This window comes from Castanea sativa, chromosome 1 (genome assembly GCF_040712315.1).
Source record: "Castanea sativa cultivar Marrone di Chiusa Pesio chromosome 1, ASM4071231v1".
NCBI classification, from domain to species: domain Eukaryota; kingdom Viridiplantae; phylum Streptophyta; class Magnoliopsida; order Fagales; family Fagaceae; genus Castanea; species Castanea sativa.
The window spans coordinates 29,246,386-29,268,431 of NC_134013.1; the positions used below are offsets into that span (position 1 = coordinate 29,246,386).

The 22,046-nt window shown below is 34.4% G+C and overlaps 2 protein-coding genes across 2 annotated transcripts; one reads left to right on the plus strand and one right to left on the minus strand.

The window, feature by feature from the left end:
* The first annotated feature begins 1,580 nt into the window (after window positions 1–1,580).
* Window positions 1,581–4,809, plus strand: LOC142617931 (E3 ubiquitin-protein ligase SINAT5-like). Its single transcript, XM_075790909.1, has 3 exons — window positions 1,581–2,037; window positions 3,195–3,581; window positions 4,210–4,809. Exons 1-3 carry the CDS (start codon window positions 1,843–1,845, stop codon window positions 4,570–4,572), a joined length of 945 nt encoding a protein of 314 aa, XP_075647024.1. The 5' UTR covers window positions 1,581–1,842; the 3' UTR covers window positions 4,573–4,809.
* Window positions 4,810–11,898: 7,089 nt separating this feature from the next.
* Window positions 11,899–21,828, minus strand: LOC142617316 (uncharacterized protein At4g10930). The gene is made up of 15 exons (XM_075790108.1): window positions 21,701–21,828; window positions 21,339–21,450; window positions 20,376–20,461; window positions 19,818–19,908; window positions 19,588–19,637; window positions 19,002–19,071; window positions 18,682–18,791; window positions 18,395–18,460; window positions 17,319–17,959; window positions 17,091–17,177; window positions 16,855–16,930; window positions 15,012–16,272; window positions 14,839–14,913; window positions 12,621–13,730; window positions 11,899–12,436 (listed from the first exon to the last, which is right to left on the minus strand). The coding sequence occupies exons 2-15, from the start codon at window positions 21,411–21,413 to the stop codon at window positions 12,212–12,214; spliced, it is 4,023 nt and encodes a 1,340-aa protein (XP_075646223.1). The 5' UTR covers window positions 21,414–21,450; window positions 21,701–21,828; the 3' UTR covers window positions 11,899–12,211.
* Window positions 21,829–22,046: the final 218 nt, after the last annotated feature.

Consider the following 22,046-nt stretch of genomic DNA (forward strand, 5'->3'; position numbering starts at 1 on the left):
AACAACTGTAATACAATATAAATCTGAACGCAACAATTTTCATGATCTTTCTTATAACTGCTGACATAATATATTGTGATTAATGCTAATAAAAGTGATATCAATATATAGATTCATGTGGCCAAGAGCCTTTGTAGCTTAAGTTGTAAGTAGTTGTAACTATAAAATTATCAAAATATAATACTCGTAATATAATAAACTCATGTGAAAGTATTATTATTCTAAGCATAATTTATCATGTTAATGTTTAATAAGACGAGTATAATAGTCAATCAGGATTTAAGATCACATAACATTTAGCAAACATTCCATGAGATATTAGATAAATATGTGCAAAGATTCCTAGAGTAATATGACATAAACACCACGTTAGGCCCTATAGTTATAGTGTCTTTGAAGTGTTTTTGGAGTGGTTTTGCTTTTTGAAGATGTGTGTCCTACTTTTGAACAAGATATTGTTAAAAATATCAGAATCTCATTGTAAATCAATGGTGGAGTTGAAAAATGCTAGTATAAATTATACACTAGTTAAAATCGTGAATTTTCATTTTAATTGGATCATATTATTATAAGCCTTATTGCATACAAATGGCATGTATAACCTGAATAGATAGAATCTATACATTATATGGACTAACTAATAAAAAAAATAGTTGTAATTGTCACATTCAGGTGATTATCATTATGACTAACACTTGCAAAAATTGTGGCATAATTTTCTAAAAATATAAATTTTCTTGGCTAGAAAACAATCCTATCCATATGAACTCTAAAGTGCGAATAAAGCAATGAATATTGAAATATTCTAAAAGCAAAACCTATTATGATGGGACACATATATTAATAAAACATATTGTGGTCATAATGATTTGACAAATCTTGTTCTATAAATTTGCATAAATAGCTATAATTCTCTACAATAAGTCATAATGTAGCACGAGAGATTAGGTTGTCATTATTTATCTTATTTTATTTTTATAATTGGGGTTATCAAGATCAAGTCAAGAACCCTTTTGTCTATTAAAATATCCATTCATATTCCACGCCTTCCACCCTTTAAATACGTTTTAAAACATCATTTCTATTCCTAAAATATGGGTTATTTCCTATTTTCAGAATTAAAATTTAATTTCCATCCCTAAAAGTTTAAAACAATCTATATTTCATCTTTCTATCCAATCCTATTAAGTTTTAGGGAAAAAATTGAACATAAATTATTTTTCAAAGATAAAAATAAAATCTAAACTATATTTTTTCTAATAAAATATAATATAATTTTGGGTTTCGTGAAAATATGTTAGATACACTAAACAAAAAAAAAAATTAACATGAAAAGATAAAGTAAGTGACAATTTGCATTTTCAAATTTCAAGAAACAAAATTAAAAAAAAAAATTTAAAAGATAAAAATAGAGCATGCACCATGTTTCAAGGACAAAACTAATACAGTAATACTATTTTTGACATCATTTTTGGAACAAGAAAATTTTAATAATAATGCAGTTTGGCCTTTTGTTCCCGGCAACAACTACTTTTTCAAAAAGTATTATATTTTTGGCTAGTTAGATGGTGACTCTTTCTGTCTTGTTTAACAAAACCTCCCAAGAAAAGCATATCTAAAGTGTTAGTTCCCTCATCTCTCTCTCTTCCCTTTCTTTCTGTGACTGCTTAGCAGTTTTCAGTTATAGACAACATAGAGGCCTAGAATGAAAGAAATGAACACATAGTTTAAGAAGTACCCATTAAACTATAAGTGAATGCTTCTTTCTTTCCAGTTTTGCATAGTTTCTTTGTGCATGATTCATTGGTTTGGTAGTATTTATTAGATTGGTATTTATTTTTCATGGAAAGGGATAGCTTTGAATGTGTGTCATCTTTGGATGGCATCTATGAGGAAGAGATACATCAGCACCTTCAATTCTCGTCCTTAGTGAAGTCACAGAACAATGTGGTCGTGCAGGAAAACTCTCCAACCAGCGTCCATGAACTTCTCGAATGTCCTGTCTGTACCAATTCTATGTACCCTCCAATTCACCAGGTGTGTCACTTTCTTCAATTATATTAATGGGTTGCTTTCAAATTTTGATCTTTATTGTTATTTTAGTACTTTTTGCTGGTTCCATTTGTGTGATTTTGATGTGGGAGATCATCTAATTGGTTTGGGCGAATGGAAATGTAAAATTTATGGGATTTGGGGATTTTAATGATGCGAGTTTGTTTAGAGAGAGAGAATCGTGGCATGTATTTTATCAGTGTTCTATTTCATGAGAAACTTTTTCAATGGTTTGGGATTGGAGTACTTTCATGTGTTTGGGGATTTGGCGAACTGGGTATCGGATTTTCTGCATTTGAAGAATATGGTTTAATTGTAGAATGGATCTTTTATAGTAATGGAACATGGGCTTTCTGATTTTCTTTTTCTTGCTTGAATGTATGCAGTGCAACTATGATATTAAAGATGGATTATTTGTTTGATGGTAATGTTGATTCTGGGGGGAAGTTTTGATTTCTTCTTTATTTTGTTTGGCAGCCAGTTCTACATCACATTCTGGGGGATGCACCTAATGGGAATTATCCATTGTTGGAAATTTTTTTAGTTTGGATTTAGGGTCAGGATCATATAAACGCATAGCCTAATTGTAACATATTAATCTAGCCATTTTCATTGCCATGTTTTGTGTATTTATTTTCCTTCGTCTCTTTTGTGATGCATAGTATACTTAGATACTTGCTAGATTTTGAGCACACCCCTATCTTTAAATTACCATTTGAGATTTTCACTTGGAAATTATCTTCATGATATGACTAAAATATGTATATGATCAAGCAGATTTTGAGCTTTCTGTTGAAAGATTAATTAACTTATATAAGCCTAGCATTTTAAACAAATTTAGGAAGCTTTTTCAAAGATGCAATTCTTTACTTCATAATCATCCTAAATTTGTTTGGTCCAAGCCACTATCATTTCTTAGAAAACTATTGAAAGTATAGAAGCTATATAAGATCGCATTTGGTTGCGCTGAAAAGCTGTCTAACTTCGCTAATCTTGTTTTTAAGAGCGTCTCTGGCTGCTGTATGTTCTAATCATAGCATTCAATCTTAAAAATTCAAGGTTTTCTTTATATGAAGTAACTTATATTCTTCTTAGTTCTGCTTGGTTCGAGATAGCTGACTACTGACTTTATATTTTTGCAGTGCCATAATGGACATACACTGTGTTCTACTTGTAAAACGAGGGTACAAAACCGGTGCCCCACTTGTAGACAAGAGCTTGGAGATATTAGGTGTCTGGCATTGGAGAAGGTGGCAGAGTCACTTGAACTTCCCTGCAAGTACGACTTCTTGGGATGCATTGAGATTTTCCCCTACTACAGCAAACTTAAGCATGAGGCTCAGTGTAACTTTAGACCATACAATTGCCCATATGCTGGATCTGAGTGTCCTGCTGTTGGAGATATCCCTTTTCTGATAACCCATCTGCGGGACGATCACAAGGTAGACATGCACTCTGGCTGCACATTCAATCACCGCTATGTCAAGTCTAATCCCCGTGAAGTAGAGAATGCAACCTGGATGCTTACAGTAAGTGGGGATTATTTTTGAAGTTTCCATTTGGTGATTCAATTTTTTTTTTCAACTTTCAATTTGCCAGATTTTTCTTCTGCATCTTAGAATATTTGCAGGCCCTCCAGGCTCCAACCACATGCTTTGTTATAATTTGGTGAAATTTAAGGATTTAGTAATCAGAGGCACCAGGATCAAATATGGAAAATGGTGTGATAAAAGAGACTATTAAGCATATTTTTTTCTTAAATTATTCAAGAAAACAAAGAAAATATAAGAGTTTAAGAAAAGAATTAATTTTGCAAATAAGAAGATGATGCTTGCTATCCATTCTTTGTTGCTGTTAAGGCCATGTTTATGATAGGCAAGAAAAAAAGGAATAATGCATTGGTGGCTTTAGACAATGGCTACCAATGTCATATACACATGCCTGGAAGAACTGACAGCAGCTTTTACCTGTATTTTGTATAAAAATTTTCTTTCAATTAATACAAAACTTGACATAACCTCGAAGCACTCCAATCTGCAAAATAAATTTTAACAAAGATTATTGATTATTTTTGGCACTAATGGAACTTGGTATGATGTTTTTGCATTCCTAAGTTCCGACCTTCCTTTTTTTTTTTTTCCCTTCATTTTTGGTCAGGTTTTTAATTGTTTTGGCCAATACTTCTGCCTGCACTTTGAGGCCTTCCTGCTTGGTGCAGCCCCAGTTTACATGGCATTCCTTCGTTTCATGGGTGATGAGACTGAGTCCCGGAACTACAGCTACAGTTTAGAGGTAGGGGCACATGGCAGGAAACTGATATGGGAAGGCACCCCTCGAAGCATTCGGGATAGCCATAGGAAGGTTAGGGACAGTCATGATGGCCTAATAATCCAGCGTAACATGGCACTTTTTTTCTCTGGTGGAGAGCGAAAGGAGCTAAAGCTTCGGATTACAGGACGTATCTGTAAGGAACAACAGAATCCAGATGGAGGGGTGTGCATACCCAATGTTTGCAGTTGAGGTGTCTCAAAATCATGTGTTTATCTTCAGCCTTCCTGTATTAGTATATAGTCCTGTATGTATTGATGCTTGCTACATTTTTTTGTGTCAAATGTACACTAAACTTTTCTCCATTTTGTTGCTGTAACTGATTAGATACTGAAGGATTCAGCTTTTCTATAATTAAAAAAGCTGCTTTTTCTTTCTTTTCTTTTTTCTTTTTGTATTTTGTAGTTGTATTGACACTTAAGATGGTTTACATAAGATGTAATTTCTCTCTCTCCCATCACAAAAACACAAGATTGCCAGGTGGTTGATATAATGGAATACCTGCAAAGATGGTTTCGAGAAACATTACAAGCCAAGTGCAAACAGTTACTTGCAGTGATAATTTTTTTAGCTGTCCATTAGGATCATAGACAATATCTGTGCATGTACAGTTTGTAAACAATTGTATTTGTTTTTCTTTCTTTTTTTTAAGTAAGAATGATATATATATATATACACACACGAAAGGTTACTCTATGCATGAAAAGCGTAGAGCAAACCCAAAAATTACAAGAAGAAAAAAACAAAGAGTGATGCACAGAAAATGGCATTTGGACAAAGTATAGTTGGAACTTGGCTACCAATATTTTAGTCAGAATGCCCAGTTTTTAGAACATTGTTTTTTAAGGACTAGTGCCTTGAAAGCGGTTCAACAAATTCAGTTACAAAAGCAACTCTACATGCAAAAACCATGGCACTTCATAAATAGTCACTATCCTATTTTCATAAGCTTGGAAATGCATTTTTTGAGCAATAAGAGGGTAATTTATTTCAAAGATTCCAATCTACTCTTTACAATTTACAAACTATCCTAGCCCTGTCTATTACTTCACCCCTTCATTGTTACTCTGCTATTATTCTATTACCACTTGGGACTTCAGTGAGTTAGGACTGGGGTTCCTTTAATTACATATTACTGCAACCACAAAACCTATGTAGCAGTAACAAAACTGGAGGCAGGAGGTATCTCATACTGCACAGCAGGTCTCAAAATTTACAAGGGCTCTGGACTCCCTTTGAAACTCGGACTTGCTTTTAAGCTGTTTCTTCCCTTCTACAGATTATACATTTCACCGTCTCTCTCTGATGGTTACTATCAAACTCATTCCCTACAAATGAACTTTTTTTTCATATTTCTTTGCCCTCTAGTTCTTCAAAGTTGAAACACCACATGCTTTTACAGTAACCATACATGAAATTTGACGCATGTTTTGGTAAAAACTACACTGCAGAGCTTTCTTCTTCTTCTTCTTGCTTTTTGTTTTTTGTTTTTTGTTTTGTTTTGTTTTTTTTTTAAGTTAAAACCTACAGGACTTTTGAGTTAAATCTACATTGCAGATCTCATCCAATAGATTGCATTAAAAATTCAAAAATAATTTACAGTTTCATAAAATTCTGTCTTTGTAGCAAACATCTCGGCATGAAGCAATGGAGCTATGACTCCTTGGCACTACCATACAAATTTACACTTACGCCAAGTAGTACCATACAATTTACATTTAGGCAAAGCCCACCTAATTATGGCTCAACGTTCTTATGATTCTCATTATATACAAATGCCTATATTAATTCTGTGCTGGGCCAGATTCCATAATGCTGTAGAAATTGCGAAAGACTAAAAACAGCTGCCATTATAAAGATTCACCTTTTCCTTCTGTTGGGCTGCCTCAATATACTGCTCTGCCAGTTTCTTCATCTTCAACCCTTCCTTGATGAGAAAATTAGCAATCTTGGCTTTTCTGTGGTACTTCATAAGGCACCTTAGCATTCGTGATAGCCATACGATTATAAGAAGGTTAAGGACAGCCACAATGGCCTAATAAAAATAATCCAGGGTAACATTGCATTTTTTTCCTTTGGTGGAGACCGAAAGGAGCTAAAGCTTTGAATTACAGGACGTATATGGAAGGAACAACAGAATATAGATGGAGGGGTGTGCATACACGCTGTTTGCAGTTGCAGTATCTCAAAATCATGTTGTCCTCTTGTATCTTTGATGCCTGCTGCTTCTCTCCAATGCGTTTGTATTATGTTTAATGAAGCTGGCTCTCTCTCTTTCCTTTTTGTATGTTGTGCTGTAGTTGCTTTGACACTTAGACAGTGCACATAAGATGTAATTTCCCTCTTATCAGTTATCACACACTTGTAATGGAATAGTTGCATAGATGCGTTCGAGAAGCATTACAAGCCAAGTGCAAACAGTTACTTGCAGTGATAATTTTTAGCTGCCCACTAGAATATCTGTGCACATACAGATTTGTAATAAGGAGTGGTTCTAGGACCACAACCTCTTTTTGCCACAACTTTGAGGTCGTAGATTTTCTCTTGTAACAAGCGTTGTGGATACTTGACTCTTTAGCATTGGATATTTGACTCTCCTGAATCTCCCTGCTTCATCTCAAGGTGGTTTGCCACCACCCTTTTTATTCCCCAGGTTCTTCTATGAACAAACACTCTAGCACACACTTTGACATAACTTGCACATTTGTCAATGTGTGATTGGATGACATTAGTTACACATGAAGACAACCATTGATACTTGTGAAAATTAATACAATCACCAATTGACATATGTACTAGTTGTGGCAAAGTCTGTGCAAGAGTGTGCGTCCCTAGAAAAAATGCCCTCTTCCTTCCTCTCTACCCAGATCTAAGCATTTTTTACTGTCGTCAATATCCATAGTTGAGAATAAATGGATGTGGATAGAGAGGGAAAAGAAACCTGTGTGAGATTTAGTGGTAAGAATTAGCCGAAGTTGTAACAAAGAATAATTCTAGTACCACACACTTTCACACACATTTTGTTTGCTGCCCTATGTAACAAACTATGATTGGTTGTTTGTCACTTTCACATAGACCCACTATTTTTTCTCTATCACTCACAGTCAAGCACGTATGACAGTTGTAGCAAAATGTTTGTGAAAGTATGTGGTCCTAGAATTATTCTATAGCAAATTGGGTTTTTGATGTTTCGGGATTTTCTAAGTTTTTAAAATTCTAGTGAAACAAGTCCTATGTCATTTTGCAGTTCTGCAAGCCCAATACAATAAGTATCTCAAAGTTGAAAAGAGAATTTGATTTCAACAGTATGTTTTTTTATTTCGGGTACTATGATTAATGTAATATGAAAACTTTGACAACTTGTATTGGATCAAAAAATCGCAGGGGCATAGGAAAAAGTCTTTTCTATGCCCACTGGGTGTTTTGACCCAATATTAGTACCCCAAATAAAACCTTCAACAGCAGTAGGTTTTTTATTTGGGGGTACTATGATCAATGTAGAATGAAACTTCAACAACTTGTATTCAATGGTATACATTTAGAGGGTTTTACTAATATACGCTCTTAGGGCATAAATTAACAATCCATTTTAGGAAACTTTTTATGAGAAATTCAAATTTCTCATAAAAAGTTTCCTAAAATGGATTGTTAATTTATGCCCTACGGGCACACATTATCAGACCCTATATTTAATTCAAGTTTTGATGAGTTTTAAAAAGTACAATAACCGAACATTCTCAAATTGTTGAAGATTGATTTAAATATTTTTTGAGAATCTTTAATTATTGCATTCATTATAACTCAGAAAAACTCAAGTTAATATATACAATTGAGCAATGCTAGGGACACAAAAAATTTCACAACTTTTGCCACAACTCGTTATGTGGCGAGTTATGAGTGGTGGAAGTGTGGACCCACCATTTGACCTCCACTATTCACAGCTTGCCATGTAACAAGTTGTGGCAATAGTTGTGAAATTTTTTGTGTCCCTAGCATTTTCCTATACTATTTGGTATCAAATTGTTGAATCTTTTTATTGTACATTGATACTACCTGATGAAAAGTTTGTACTTTTCACTCTTGAGACTTTGATACTTGTTTTTTATAGGTGCATTCCTCATCAAACTTGATACTTGAGACTTTGATACTTAAATATGTACTACATTTACAGAATTACTAAAAGAAACTTATTAATTTAAGATATCTTGGCCTGAAATATTATTCAAACCTGAATTCATTGCAAACTTAACTCACTTGCTGAATCTTCGAACTTTGGATGCTCTTATTGTATATATAAAATGTTTCTCATGAGTCTGATCTCGTGATATGTCAAGAAGTTGCATGTAAGATACAAACAAGAAGAAGCGCAAATCTTATGGAGATGCAAACAAATATTTGTCTATGATGGTATAAGCTTTAGACATGACTGCAAGAATAGTATACCAATAGTACAAAAAATATCACTTTTCAGTGATCAAAAGAGTCAAAATTGAGGAGGTAACTTCAGATTTTGCACAAAATCAAATTGGAGACAAAAGTAGATAAGGTGAACAGATTGAGGTTTTCCTCAAACCCCAAAATCTGCACGATTTAAAAATGGAACCTTAGAAGTTAACGAAAAAGAATTTGGGAAAACAAAAAAACATTTACAAGAGAGGATTATCTGGATATGTTGCTGAAACTTGAAAGTCTATCCAGAATACAAAAACTCAATTCAAATGTTTCTAATTTTCAGCACAACACTCACACAAACTATCAAAAGTTCCATCACATACAACTATAGATCATCAAAAAAGGACCAACACAAAAAAAAAAATTGAGATCTACAGCCATTTCAGTGGTTTATAATCAGTAAAACACCCACAAAATTTCATCATATACAACCATATATCATAACAAAAAGACAATTACTTAAAAAAATTTGAGATCTATAGCCATTTCAGTGGTTTACAAAATCTCAATGGAAAAAAAAATTAATTAAACAAATCTACCAGTATAAGCGAGGAAATTCAACGGCATCTATCACAGTGAAAACTCAAATAGCCCATCTAACATGATGAGATAGTTAAGTACTTCCCATTCAAAAATATGAATTGAACCATCAAAATTTCATGACACAACCTATCAAATTCCCCCAAGCAGCTTAAGCCCAAATCATACCACACAAAAGCTAGCTAAACACCACAAATATCTTGGAATCTAGAGCTTCTTTTCCACTTCTAAGTTCTATAAGTTAATAAAGATTTTTTTTTTTTAAAGTAACTTTTTTAAAGCTTCAATTATGCAAATATACAATCTTGAGTTAACAAATGCTGCAACTTTATACAATTCAATCACAGCTAAACCCAAAAATATAAATAAAAATAAAGAACTGTTTCTGGGTTTTGAGAAACGTACAAATTAGCAGTCTTTTATTGCAGCAAATCCTGGTGCAAACAGAAAGAGCCCCATGTCGATTTCTCTTCTCTCTGGAAGAAGGGAAAAAAAAAGAAAAAAAGATCAGGGTTTTACAAAGCTTCAAAAGTTGAATATAAAAAAAGGAACCAAATGCGAGAAGTAGACGCCATTTCATTTTTCACCGAAAGCTTTCTCTTTGTGTTCTTGAACCTCTGTCTCTCTCTTCTGCTTTTTGTTCTTGAAATTATGAGAGAAAGTGGATTGAGATCAGGCGCATACATAGAAAATTAAAAGGTTGAGATTAAAAATGTTAAAATTTACTTTTAATCTCGACCTTTCAATAAAATAATATTTAACTTTTAATTTTTTACCATTTTATTTTTACACTTTTTTATTTCTCGCACCAGTACAGTGCAGATAAACTCAGTTTATAATGGAAAGGAATAATTACTGATGAATGATGGAATGACTGTAAATGAATGAAATTAAGTAAGAAAAAAGATGAAAAAAAGGAATGAAATGAATATTTCTTTTTTGAAAACAAATTAAATGGAATAAAACTAAGTAATTTTTATTTAAATGTTTTAAAATAAATGAATTGAAGATAAATAACTTTGTTTAAAAGAAAGGAATAAAATTATTTTATAACAATACTACTGTTATATCTTTATTTAAAAATAAATGAATAAATATATAGAGATATTTTTGGAGTTTTAGTAAAAAATTTCATTAAATTTAATTCAATTCTCTCTAATTTCTTCTAATTTTTTGGGAATAAAAATTTAAAATTTTAAGAGAATAAAGAGGAATACGGATTCTCCCTCCTATTCATTCCATTATCTCACACTTAAACTTTTCATTCTTTTAATTAAAACTCCCAAATAAAGAAATTGAAGAATATTTTAAAATTATACTTTCCATTCATTTCCCTCCTTGCAAATGAACATTTAGTTGCAAAGTGCAAGCACGCTCTACTTTTAATTTCTCTCGGGACTTGCAAATTTTTTATTTTATTTTTCAACAAACCATTTCTACAAGAGTAATTTTAGTACCAAGACTTTTTTATTTCTATAAATAACGCCAAAGTCATGTAGGCTAAGTACATTCTAAAGTTTCCAACTAAGATAATTGAGATGGTAAGTTTATATTGGTTTTTTTTTTTTTTTTAAATCTAAAATATCACCCTATGAATTCTAGAGTTCTCACTAAGACTCAAATGTATGGGAATACTCCAAGAAATATAATTTTTTTTTTTTATCAAAATAAAGTCTTGGTCCCCCAAAATAACCTGTTGAATGTTTGTAATTCATAAATTTTCAAATGTGTGCTTTTAGTTCTAAAAAGTTTTAAAAATGAATGTGTATGGACTAGAATGTTCCCCAATTAAGAATATTGATTGATTTAAAGTCATAAGGTCAAATATCCTAGCATTCTATAGGATAGTCAAACTAGGAAATAGAAAGTAAATTACGCTTGACCATAAAAAGGAGGTCAACTTGAGTCTTGGACACGTTGGGTGGGCTAGTTATGATACAAGTTGTGTCAATTTATGTGACACTAACATTACTCATGCATTAATAGCATTCTCATCCACTTTGGTACAATGATGGACTCGAGAATTTGAACGGATAGGTGTTAGAAGTATGAGTTACAAAGACCTTGGAACATGTGACATTGAAGAACACCAAAATAATATACATATGGCCAACCTAAGAAGAGAGTTGGAGAGGTATAAAAAGAGCAATTCTACGTACACAAAAAATTGCACAATATTTATCACAATAACTGAGTTGGCAAACTTTTATTGGTTTTTATCTTAACCTATCACTAATATCACTTTTTTACCTACCGCTAACAATTTACTACATCAATTGGGCGTAAAAAGTTGTCCATAGACATTTTCGTATAAAAATTCCTGACTAAATCTTCGACTGTATTAAAGATTCCAATCATGGCAATCAGATCCCATGACTATCAAATTCACTCCCTACATGGGATTTTTGTAACTTTCTTTGCCCCGAAGTTCCTTAAAGTTGAAACATTAACTACTTTTGTGGTAACTATACATGAAAATTCACACGTGTTTCGTTAAAAACTACATAGCATAATTCATCCAACAGATTGTATTAAAAAATTTCAACTGCAATTTACAATTTCATATTAAATTCTGTTTTTTTAGCACAAGCAACTCGGCATAAAGTAATGGAGCTATGACTCCTTGGCAGTTGGCACTACCATACAATTTACGTTCAGGCCAAGCCCTACGGCCCCACCCAGTTATCAAGTAGGGTCAAAGTTCTTGCGATTCTCATTTTATACAAACGCCTATATTAAAATGCTGTGTTGGACCAGACCCCATAACTATCTACAGATTATTAAAGAGGGGTGCAAAAATATGCAGAACTTGAGAAAGATGAAAACAGAACAGCTGCCGTTATGAAGATTCACTTTTGTCCTTCTGTTGGGCTGTCTCAATATACTGCTCTGCCAGTTTCTTCACCTTCTCACCTTCCTTGATGAGAAAATTAGCATTCTTGGATTTGCTGTGGTACTTCATAACCTTATCAGTCGTTTTTGACACAGCCCACCTATACTGTTCGGCTGTTATCACACCACTCTTGCACAGTGGCCTGATGTGCTCTTTGATGTAGGCTTCCACCTATACAGAATTAGCGTGACTGATCAACTAAAGTCTATAAGAAGAAAAGGTGGTAAACAAGAACAAATGATGGACAGAACTGAAGACCAGAACAATTTACATAAAGCTGTGACTTGGATAAAAACGAAAGGAAAAGATAAGAACATGAAATCAAAGAGATGATATAAAGAGGGTCTTCTACTACCTTCTTGAATACATGATCGAAGCTATCAGACTGCTTGCTAGTCTCAAGGCTAGATTTCTTCTTAATACTTTCAACATTTTCCACTGTTTGAAAATGGTTGGGTGAATGTTTCCCACCAGGAGAGTTGGGATCAACAGCAGCAACAAGCATGTTCTCTGTACAGCTCTCACTCCTGACTTCAGATGTTTTCGCCATTTTATTTGACACACAATTTTCATTTCCTATAGGATCTTTGTTCTCAGCTAGAGCTACTGTATCAACCTGTCCAGATAGCTTTTGTAAAGCTACTTCGGGAAATTTTTTAATGAGTGGTTCTTTGTCTGGGCCATATAGCTCTTCACATTCTGCAATTGAAGGCTCTTCACTGTCTTCATTGATTAAAAGTTCTGGAGGAACACAAGAATCATTGGTCTCACCCTTTATGGCAGTGCTTCTGATTCCTGCATCACTATGATTCTGGGGCAAGTTGGAGTCCTTTGGTGCTTCAACATTCCCCGGCTTTTCATGATCATCGGAATTTAGACCATCATTTAACCGTTCAGGGTTAAGCGTAGAGAAAACCACTTTCATTTTTGAGGCACCTTCTTCTGGTGGTATCTTAGAGATGTTTGCTGAACTTACACCAATGTAGTCTTCATCTTCCAAATCATACTCAAAATCACCATAAATATCCAGTTCTGGATGAGAAGCCATGTCAAATACATTATCCAGTTCTTCCTCTCTTTCGGAGGGAACATCATCGAGGACTTGCTTTTCCCGTTGTGGACTATTTGGAGGAGAATCAGACACAAGGCCTGCAGTTCTCAATGCTTCTAAAATTACAGGATCAGTTGAAACTTCGGTGGTAGCTTGTTCAGATTCATCAACCGGGACTTCTGACAAGGGTGAAGTATTTGATTCAGTGGCTCTACTGGACTTAATGTTATCTGAACGATGCAATAGCTCTTGGGAACATAAATTTACATATACTAATTTGCTGTTTGACCTATCAGCAACCTCTTTTTCAATATTAATTGCATCTGCAACTGCCAACTCTGTTTCTGCAGTTCTGCGAATGACTGGCAAATTTGCCTTCCTCAAGAAGTGCTCTGTCAGGCGGTAAAGCTGTGCCTGTATAGCAGATGTCATCGATGAGTCTAAACGACCAGAAAACTCAATTCCAGTATTATAAAGAAAAGAACTAGTATAACATCTGCTATTGAGAGATGATTTTGATATATAGAAAACTTAAACCACAGTGAGGACAGTTTTAATGTAAAAGAATGAATGTGGTTTAGAAATCCAATTATGTTGTGTAAATAAATCCTTATTTTACTGTGGCATAAGTCTTTGTTAAAATTGCCTCCAAGTCCATTGATATAAAACCAAACCACGAATCCTAACTGCTCCAATTCCAAGCAAACAAATTACGGAATTGATTTTTTTTTTTTTTTCTTTTTGGAAGATTTTCTTTACAACTTACAGAAATAGGGATGGTAGTGACAAATGAAAAACAGTATAGCTAGCATTGGTGATGGTCTGATAGAGGTAGTCAAGTTGGCGTTGATACAGTTGTTGTGATGGTGCAGTGGTGGTGATGAGTAGCAAACAACAAAGATAGAATTGGTGATGTAAGGTGGATGACTTGGTGTTGGCAGTGTTGCAGCAGTACTGCACTGGTAGTGATGGTACTCGTGGTGGCAGTAGCAGTGGGAGCAGAATGCTGGGAACTGAATAGTGGTATGGTGGTGTTAGTGGCTGGAGCATTGGTATTGAATAGTTGATGATTCTGATTTCTTCCACATGGTGGGAGCATTGGTTTAATGTAGTTCGTGATTGTGATTTCTTCTACGTTAGGAGTAATGAAGAAAATCTACCATAAAAATTCCTAGTAAGGATTAGGGGCACAATTTTTTCTCAATTTTGCTACAAGAGTATCAACATCCTTTTCAGATTTTCTAAACTTTTATCCAAAGTCAAACAGAAAAATAAATTTTATTTCCATTCCCAAATATTTTTACATTAAAAGGAAACTTAATGTCTTTTACATTAAAATATTTAGTGTAATTTTTTAAGATTCTCTGTGTTCATCATCGTAAACATAAAGCCTTTTTATTCATTACTTATCCAAAAAAAAAGGCAACTTTAATGGTAATCCAAGGAGAAAGATAATCCATTTGTAGTAGGACATATACTCAGCCTGGTTACGATCAAGTGGAGACAGCAAATTACAGCATACCTGCCTCGCAGATAAGGGAATTTTATTATGGCAACTGGGTGCCAGTACTGGTCTCATGTCTGCTGGTAGTTGAGCCTGCTCACACCAGTCAGAAAAAGGAATTGTATCAATTTCAAGTATCAAAACAATTAAAAGGAATGAAACATCCTTTCAAAAAACAAACTATTAAATACCAGTAATGGATAATTTCCTTTAAGCACTGCATTGTCTTCCTTTGAATCATCTCTTGAGTTCCTGCTTGCAGCAGCTGCTTTCCTAGAAAGGACCTCTAGGGCCCATTTTCTTTTGTCACTCTTTACATCATCAGATTTACCAACTGTCTGCTTCTGAGCAGTAACTTTAGAGTCACTTAATGCAGAAATGGTTGGCCCTTCTGGGCGTCTGCTTACAAGTACTTTGCTAGAAGTAGAAGCAACCTCACTCTTTGAGATTGGAACATTGTTCTTATTTTCATTATTTTCAAATGAAGGAAGCCCAGCCTTAGCCAAAACCTTACTTGATTCTGTGGATTTCATATTTTCTGAAGCAATGAGCTGCTCTTTATTCTGCTCTGAATTGCCTGTAACTTTAAGAGCTGAGAGAGGCTTGATATTATCCTTTCTTGGGAATATAGATGTATCTGCTAAATACAACCTGGAAAGAATTGGATTCGTGGCCTGCAATTCAGACCCCTGATCTGAATTATCCAAACTGTTTCTTAGTAGGCCAAGAACTGACTTCAAAGTCGCAATCTTTTCAGGCTTTGAAGCTCTCATGCAACGATACTTCCAAAACTCAACTTCACAGTCCCGATCCCAAGCACGTTTTCGTCTTCCATTAGATGATGCATATATCTTCTTTGTTAGATTCTCACGTACTTTCCCCTTCTGTAACATTGACTTCTTTGTCTTTACAGCTAAAGGTGATAACTTCTTAGCAGGTTCAGTTTTGGGTCCTGCTACAGCAGCCCTGAAGGCAGCAAGAAGCTTTGGATCAAAAAGGCTTTCCCCGAAATCTTTTGAGGATTTGTTACGGACAGCTTCTCTTATTTCTTTTCTTAGTATTTGGACTACCATGGATGTCTCCTTGTCCTCAGAATCTCTCCTCATGATCTTTTTCACTCGTAAGCCAGCCATATTTTCTCGTTCTATCAATGATTTACCAGCAGGATTTGGGTGTCCAAGCCCCTTGGAAGGTCTATGTTTTGCCCCTCGAACTATGCTCATTATATCAGAGGTAGCATCTTCCTTATCTTGATGATGTTTCAACCTGTCATCTTTGGGATCTGCTATTGGGGTTGGGAATTTCTGAGAATTATCTGACACAGATGCATTGACTTTGTCCCTTTTAGCCACCTGTTGAATCCTTCCTTCAGCTTTAATTTTCTTTCTAGAAACTTCTGTCACAATCTTGTGTTTGGTATCTCCATCATCAGCACTCATGCACACTTGCTCGCTTATAGTTATAAAGAAATCAGAAAGACAACATAAAAGAAGAGTCAGAATTTGATACTACCTGCATTGAATGACATAAAGCTTTCACAATATTCAATTCAAACAAGCACGTGTCTTAGAGGGAAAATGACATTTAAAGAGATGAACATAGGATACATTAATGGACTGCACAGCAACACAATAATTTAAGATAAATGATGACATTTGGTGACCATATACTCTGAATTACTATTCAAGAATCGTCAAAAATATTAAGCATAGTTTAAAATGCAACATGGTATGTTTAATAAAGTATGTTTAATAAAGATGAAACAACCACAATACAGCAATAAAAAAAACTTTTCCACAATCCATGTATCCTACAAAACGCACATGTTCTGCAAGCTGAAAGGCCTAAGAACCTCAATGAAGAGCAGAAACACAATGCAGAACATAAATGAGGATTACTGGACCTGAAGTAAGCAAGCAGCAGTGGAAAATTTTGACATGGGAGTAGCAGTAACAAATCCTTTGGTAACATAGTTACGAGAACTAACTGCAAAGAACAGTGAGAGAACCAATGGAGACTTGAACGATAAGTTACCTGCAATCTGTAGGCTTTCTCTTTACACCAACCATTCTGGCAGCATCCTTAGTAGCATCCAGTTCAACTTTGTCAACTGATAACATTTCAGCAATGAGGCAATGAAACAGGATACTCATATCAATGCCTTACTAAAAACCTAAACTACCTTTGCTAAATATATTAGCTTTTTGGCAGCCCATTAAAGGCCAAAAAATAACCAAGAAGAAGGAAAGATTCCTAAAACACTTTCAAACCTTTTTCCAAAGAATCTTCTGAAGGAATTTGCTGATGGACATCTTCAGCAACTTGATCTTCAATTCCATCATTCTTTTTTTCATCAACTAGAAACACATTAAAATTGATGACAATGAGACAAGCTCAAATACACAAAACATGTATATACTTTCAGCTGCCTGCTATCATAATGATGGAATTGTAGCTATAAAAGTATTGGTATAGAAAAGTTGTACACGCAAAATTACCAGATAAAAAAGCGCCTACAGATAGACCAAGATGAAGGCCTATACTGGATTCATTTTCAGATTGCCTGTTTCCAGTAGAGGACTCATTAATAAATTTTCTTGAAGGATTTTCAATGCCATTGTTGCTTCTTAGTTCATTCATTGCTTTCTCAGCACAACTTGTCTTCGACTCACTAAGTACCAAGGAATTAGAAGCTGAAATAAAGGATGCATCCCGTGATAAGGACAATTCGAGTTCCTTTGCATCAAAGATTGGTTGAATGATAGTCTTCCCCCCAGACAGTGTTTCCCCCTTTTGACTACTGGCATCAGAGCTCAATATCAATGTTTCCGTTTGCAAGTCCTTCTCAACTTTAACAGTTGCCTTGTGACTATTGGCATCGGAAGTCAATAGCAACATTTCAGTTTCCAAGTCCTTCTCAACTTTGACAATTGACAAAAATTTCTCATTTGGTTCTCCAGTACATTGATTTTCACCAACCATTGAGACCACAAGAGCTGTTTCTCCGGCATCAGCAACAGAAACAGACACCTTTCCAGATAAAGCATCCTCAATGAAACATTCACTATTACCATTTTCGGGGCCACACTGATTATCAGGCCTCTGTATTGAAATTACATCTGATTTTTGTGGCACACATCTACAATAATCCACAAGTAATGGTGAAAAAAATGAAAAGGGAGGTCACATTTAGAAAAAGACACATTTTTGACATTTCCATTTATCCATGGTTCAAGCCTAGAATACATGTGGGGCACCAAAGCTGCATTAATTATTTTTAAATTAAGGAGACCTTTACTTGGCAACATCAGATGATCATGAAACAGTTACAAGGTTATTTATCCCTAAGCCATAGATGCAGTGGTTAATGATCACCTGGCAGTATTGACGATTGTTAGTTACCTAACTATACTCCAAGCAGAAAGGTAGTTGGTATTTAAGAGGGTTTGCAGATTCATAATGCATGCTAGTTAATTGAATAAATGTGAACCTCAAGAAAATCCATTGGCTAGACTTAGCCAGGGAACCAACAGTTCAGCACCAACCAACAAACAATCATCCTTTGAAAACTTACCTTGGGCATAACCAGGTACTCTCAGATGTGGCTTCAGGATCAAATCCCACACAAAATGCATGATACCTAACTCCATGCAAAACCAAGAAAAAAATTGGTTATGATGCTTTTTTCTCCTTCAAAGACAATAAGAAATTTCACAATTTGTTCACAGAAATATTCAGGAAAATCAGCCTATTGAAACTTCACCTCTCAACTTAAGCCACATTGAGAAGGGAAGAAATCCCTAAATGACATTCAATGTATGTGTAAGACCTTAGTAATCAAATTATTTAGATCAAATATACCATATATCACATGAGTCACAAGCAATTGATGTATCAAGATTGGAATCTCCCTCAATAGTTGCTAATCCACTTCGAATTTTACAGCCATCTCCGTCCAAGCAGATAACTGCCTACAACATGATAAAGTACATAAGAAAGAGATTAAGATGTTAATGCCTCTACAAAATGAAAATGTGTGGAAGGCAGCCTTGAGTTTATATGATAAATGTGCCAATAACACTGGCATGAGAGGTCAGATCTTTTACAAAAGCCACAATTAATCTCAGAAACCTCAAAACACTTCAATAAACCTTATGAGATTGCATATGGAGGATAATTACATTTTCATCAATGTAGTAGGACGGAAAAGAGAGAGTATTATTCTTCCCTTCAATGCACCATTCATCATCTCTGCATATATGAACAGACAAAAAATGACAATTAATCAGTGCTGAAAACATAGGCACAGTCAAAACGTGAATAATTTCATCGTTATTTATAACAAAATATGATAAATTCTAATATCAGTACGGGCCACAGATTGTTCACATGGCACTCAAACTCGTGTAATGCAAGCTATAATTCTTTCTATGTTCTATTTCAATCTCTTCTAACAAAAGGAGCTTCATAACTATACTATTAGAGGAGACCCATAGCAAGAATTCTATCACAATTAATTGATTGAGGCTCCATTAACATCTATAAGTGTAGCGATATTGCTTTGAGTCAAAGATGACTAATGAATAAGATAATGGGTAAAATGAATTGCTATTACAAGAAACTAGTGTCCTAGAGTGGAGTCTAAGTTTTCAGGAAGCAATGCTAGTATCCTGTGGACCTACAAAACCAAGAGGAACAAAGCTATGAGACAGGCAAAACAACACAAGCAAAGTGCATAAAAAAATTTTTAATTTAATTTTTTAATACCTGGAAAATGAGTCTTCATCGGCTTTGTTGCTACCAATAGTATCATAGACCTTCATAATTGAATGAAACTAATTAAACTTTAGCTTCCATTTGGCACCAAATTTTAATTACAGATTGAATATAAGTTCAATAGAAAATAGGCAAATAAGGTTCTGAATGCATATCAATTACAGCAAGAGTAATAGCAACCAATGAAAAAAAACAGTTTTCAACAATGTTGTAACACTAACCGGAACACACGTGATCAATTGAAATTCATTCTGGCAAAGTGGGCACAAGTTTGTGATGGTAGACCAGTTGTCAATGCATAGAAAACAGAACCTGAAATCACATGATGATGCCAGATAATGAAGTCAAATTTGCTACATGTCCAAGCAAATATAACTTGATAGGTGGATAGTGGGGGAGAGGGAAGATGTGGGGTTCAAACCACAGACATGGGATACCACAAAGGATGCCATTACTGCTGGGTTATCACTTAAACCCCCCATGCAAATATAATTTGATAGAAATAAAAAAAAGTTCATAGTTTTCCTCAATCTGAATGCACAACAGATGTGTGTGTGTGTGTTTATTTATTAAGAAAAAAAAAAAACCTAGCACTATCATTGGCTATAGAGACAAACCATAAAGGGTTCTATAAACATGGATAAAGGAAGATAAATTTCATAAACACACACATCCAACTAAAGAATCTCTTGGCTTTTTAACTCAACTAAATTCTGCGAGAATGCATGTTTCAACAACCATAAGTGATGAAAGGAAGGGAAGAATATGGAAATACATACCAGTGCTGGCAGCAGTCAAGAACCCCTCTGTCTATGACAACATCCATACATATTCCACACCTTCCGCCCTCAAAATTAGCATTTTCCTTTCCACATTATAAATAATTTTGGAATTAGATTAATAAAAAAAAAAAAAAAAAAAAGAGACATCATAAATAAATAGCTATTACCTAAGCTTGAGTATCCATAAATACCAGAATAAATGCAATCCAACAAATTATTCCTTAAGCTTCACATTTTTTTACTAGTGCAACACTAAGCAAGTAATTGGAGCTTGAGTACAACATAATTCACAGAGCAAAGATTGCCTAAATATGTTACAAAGGTTATACAATTTCAGGAAGCTATTCATTGAATTTTAAAAGCATTGTGGATTGGTCTTGCATGTGTAAATCAAATGGGGAGACCATGGATTATTTATTCCTTCACCATGATATTACCAGGGTGATATGAATTGGTCATTTATTCCTTTTTGTACACTGTAGTGCATTCCAAGAGGATTCAGCTGCCGGTAATGAGGCTCAAACTTTTGCTTTTAAGGTCCCTCAACATGTGGATTCCACCAACTGATTTACTCTTGCCTTCAAACTTGTTAGAGTCCTAAAACTACTTGGAACTTCAAATGTTAAATTTGGTATCAAAGTGTTTCTCTTGTATTCTTCCAGTGTACCTAGGTTAGCTTATGCACCTCATTGCACTTTTTTATTACTGAAATCTATTACTTGTTAAAGAAAAAAAAGACCCATATGTCTGTTTCTTCTTTAGTGATCTTTGTTCCCCTAAATTGAAAAGATTTGACAGCTAGAGATTTGTTACTAGACACTCACCACCCACCCAAATGCCCAAGTATAACCGAATAAAAAAAAAAAAAAGATAACACAAAATTCAATGCAACAGAAACAGAAATTTTAGCTATTTCATGAATTGTGACTTAAATAATAAGGCAAAACAACATGGGCTTACAATATTATTGCTATTATCATCAACTTCAAAGAACTCTTCCTCTGCAATGCCACTTGTAACAAATTCCACCTCCATTTCAAACCCAACACAACTTGCCAACCCAAATCAAATTCTAATAAAAAAAGTAATAAATAAATAAATAAAAGATGGTAAGCTACTGATAAGTGAAATTAGTTGAAAAAAAAATGAACCCAGGAAAAAAAAATTGAAAATTAGTGATGGGAAAAGTCAGATTTTCATAGAATTTGAAGATCAAGCTCTTGATGCTTGGGAAAAAAAATAAAATTGAAAGAGTCAAATGGGGAATAAGTAAAAAGTTGAGGGTATATAGGTAATAAAATATGGGAGTGTGTTTTTTATACCTGGGACTGAGAGAGAGAACCATTTGTTTGCGTTTCTTTTGATGTAGACGATGAAAAAGAAGTTAGAGAAGCCATATATAAATTTCTAATTCTACGACCAAGGTTTCGAGCTCAGGTTTTTTTGTTTACGCGAAACGTATTTTTAATAGGAATTTAGAAACATATTCATGAATTATTATTCAATGTAGAGTAGCAGGCTGCTTAGGAGAGATTGGGCTAAGCCCGGCCCATAGTATGTTGTTACACACTCAGCTTGCAGCCCAACCTTAAACGAGCTACTGACTAATAAACCCAATATGTGTTTTTTTTTTTAACCAAAATTTTATTAAGAATCAAAAGGCAGTAC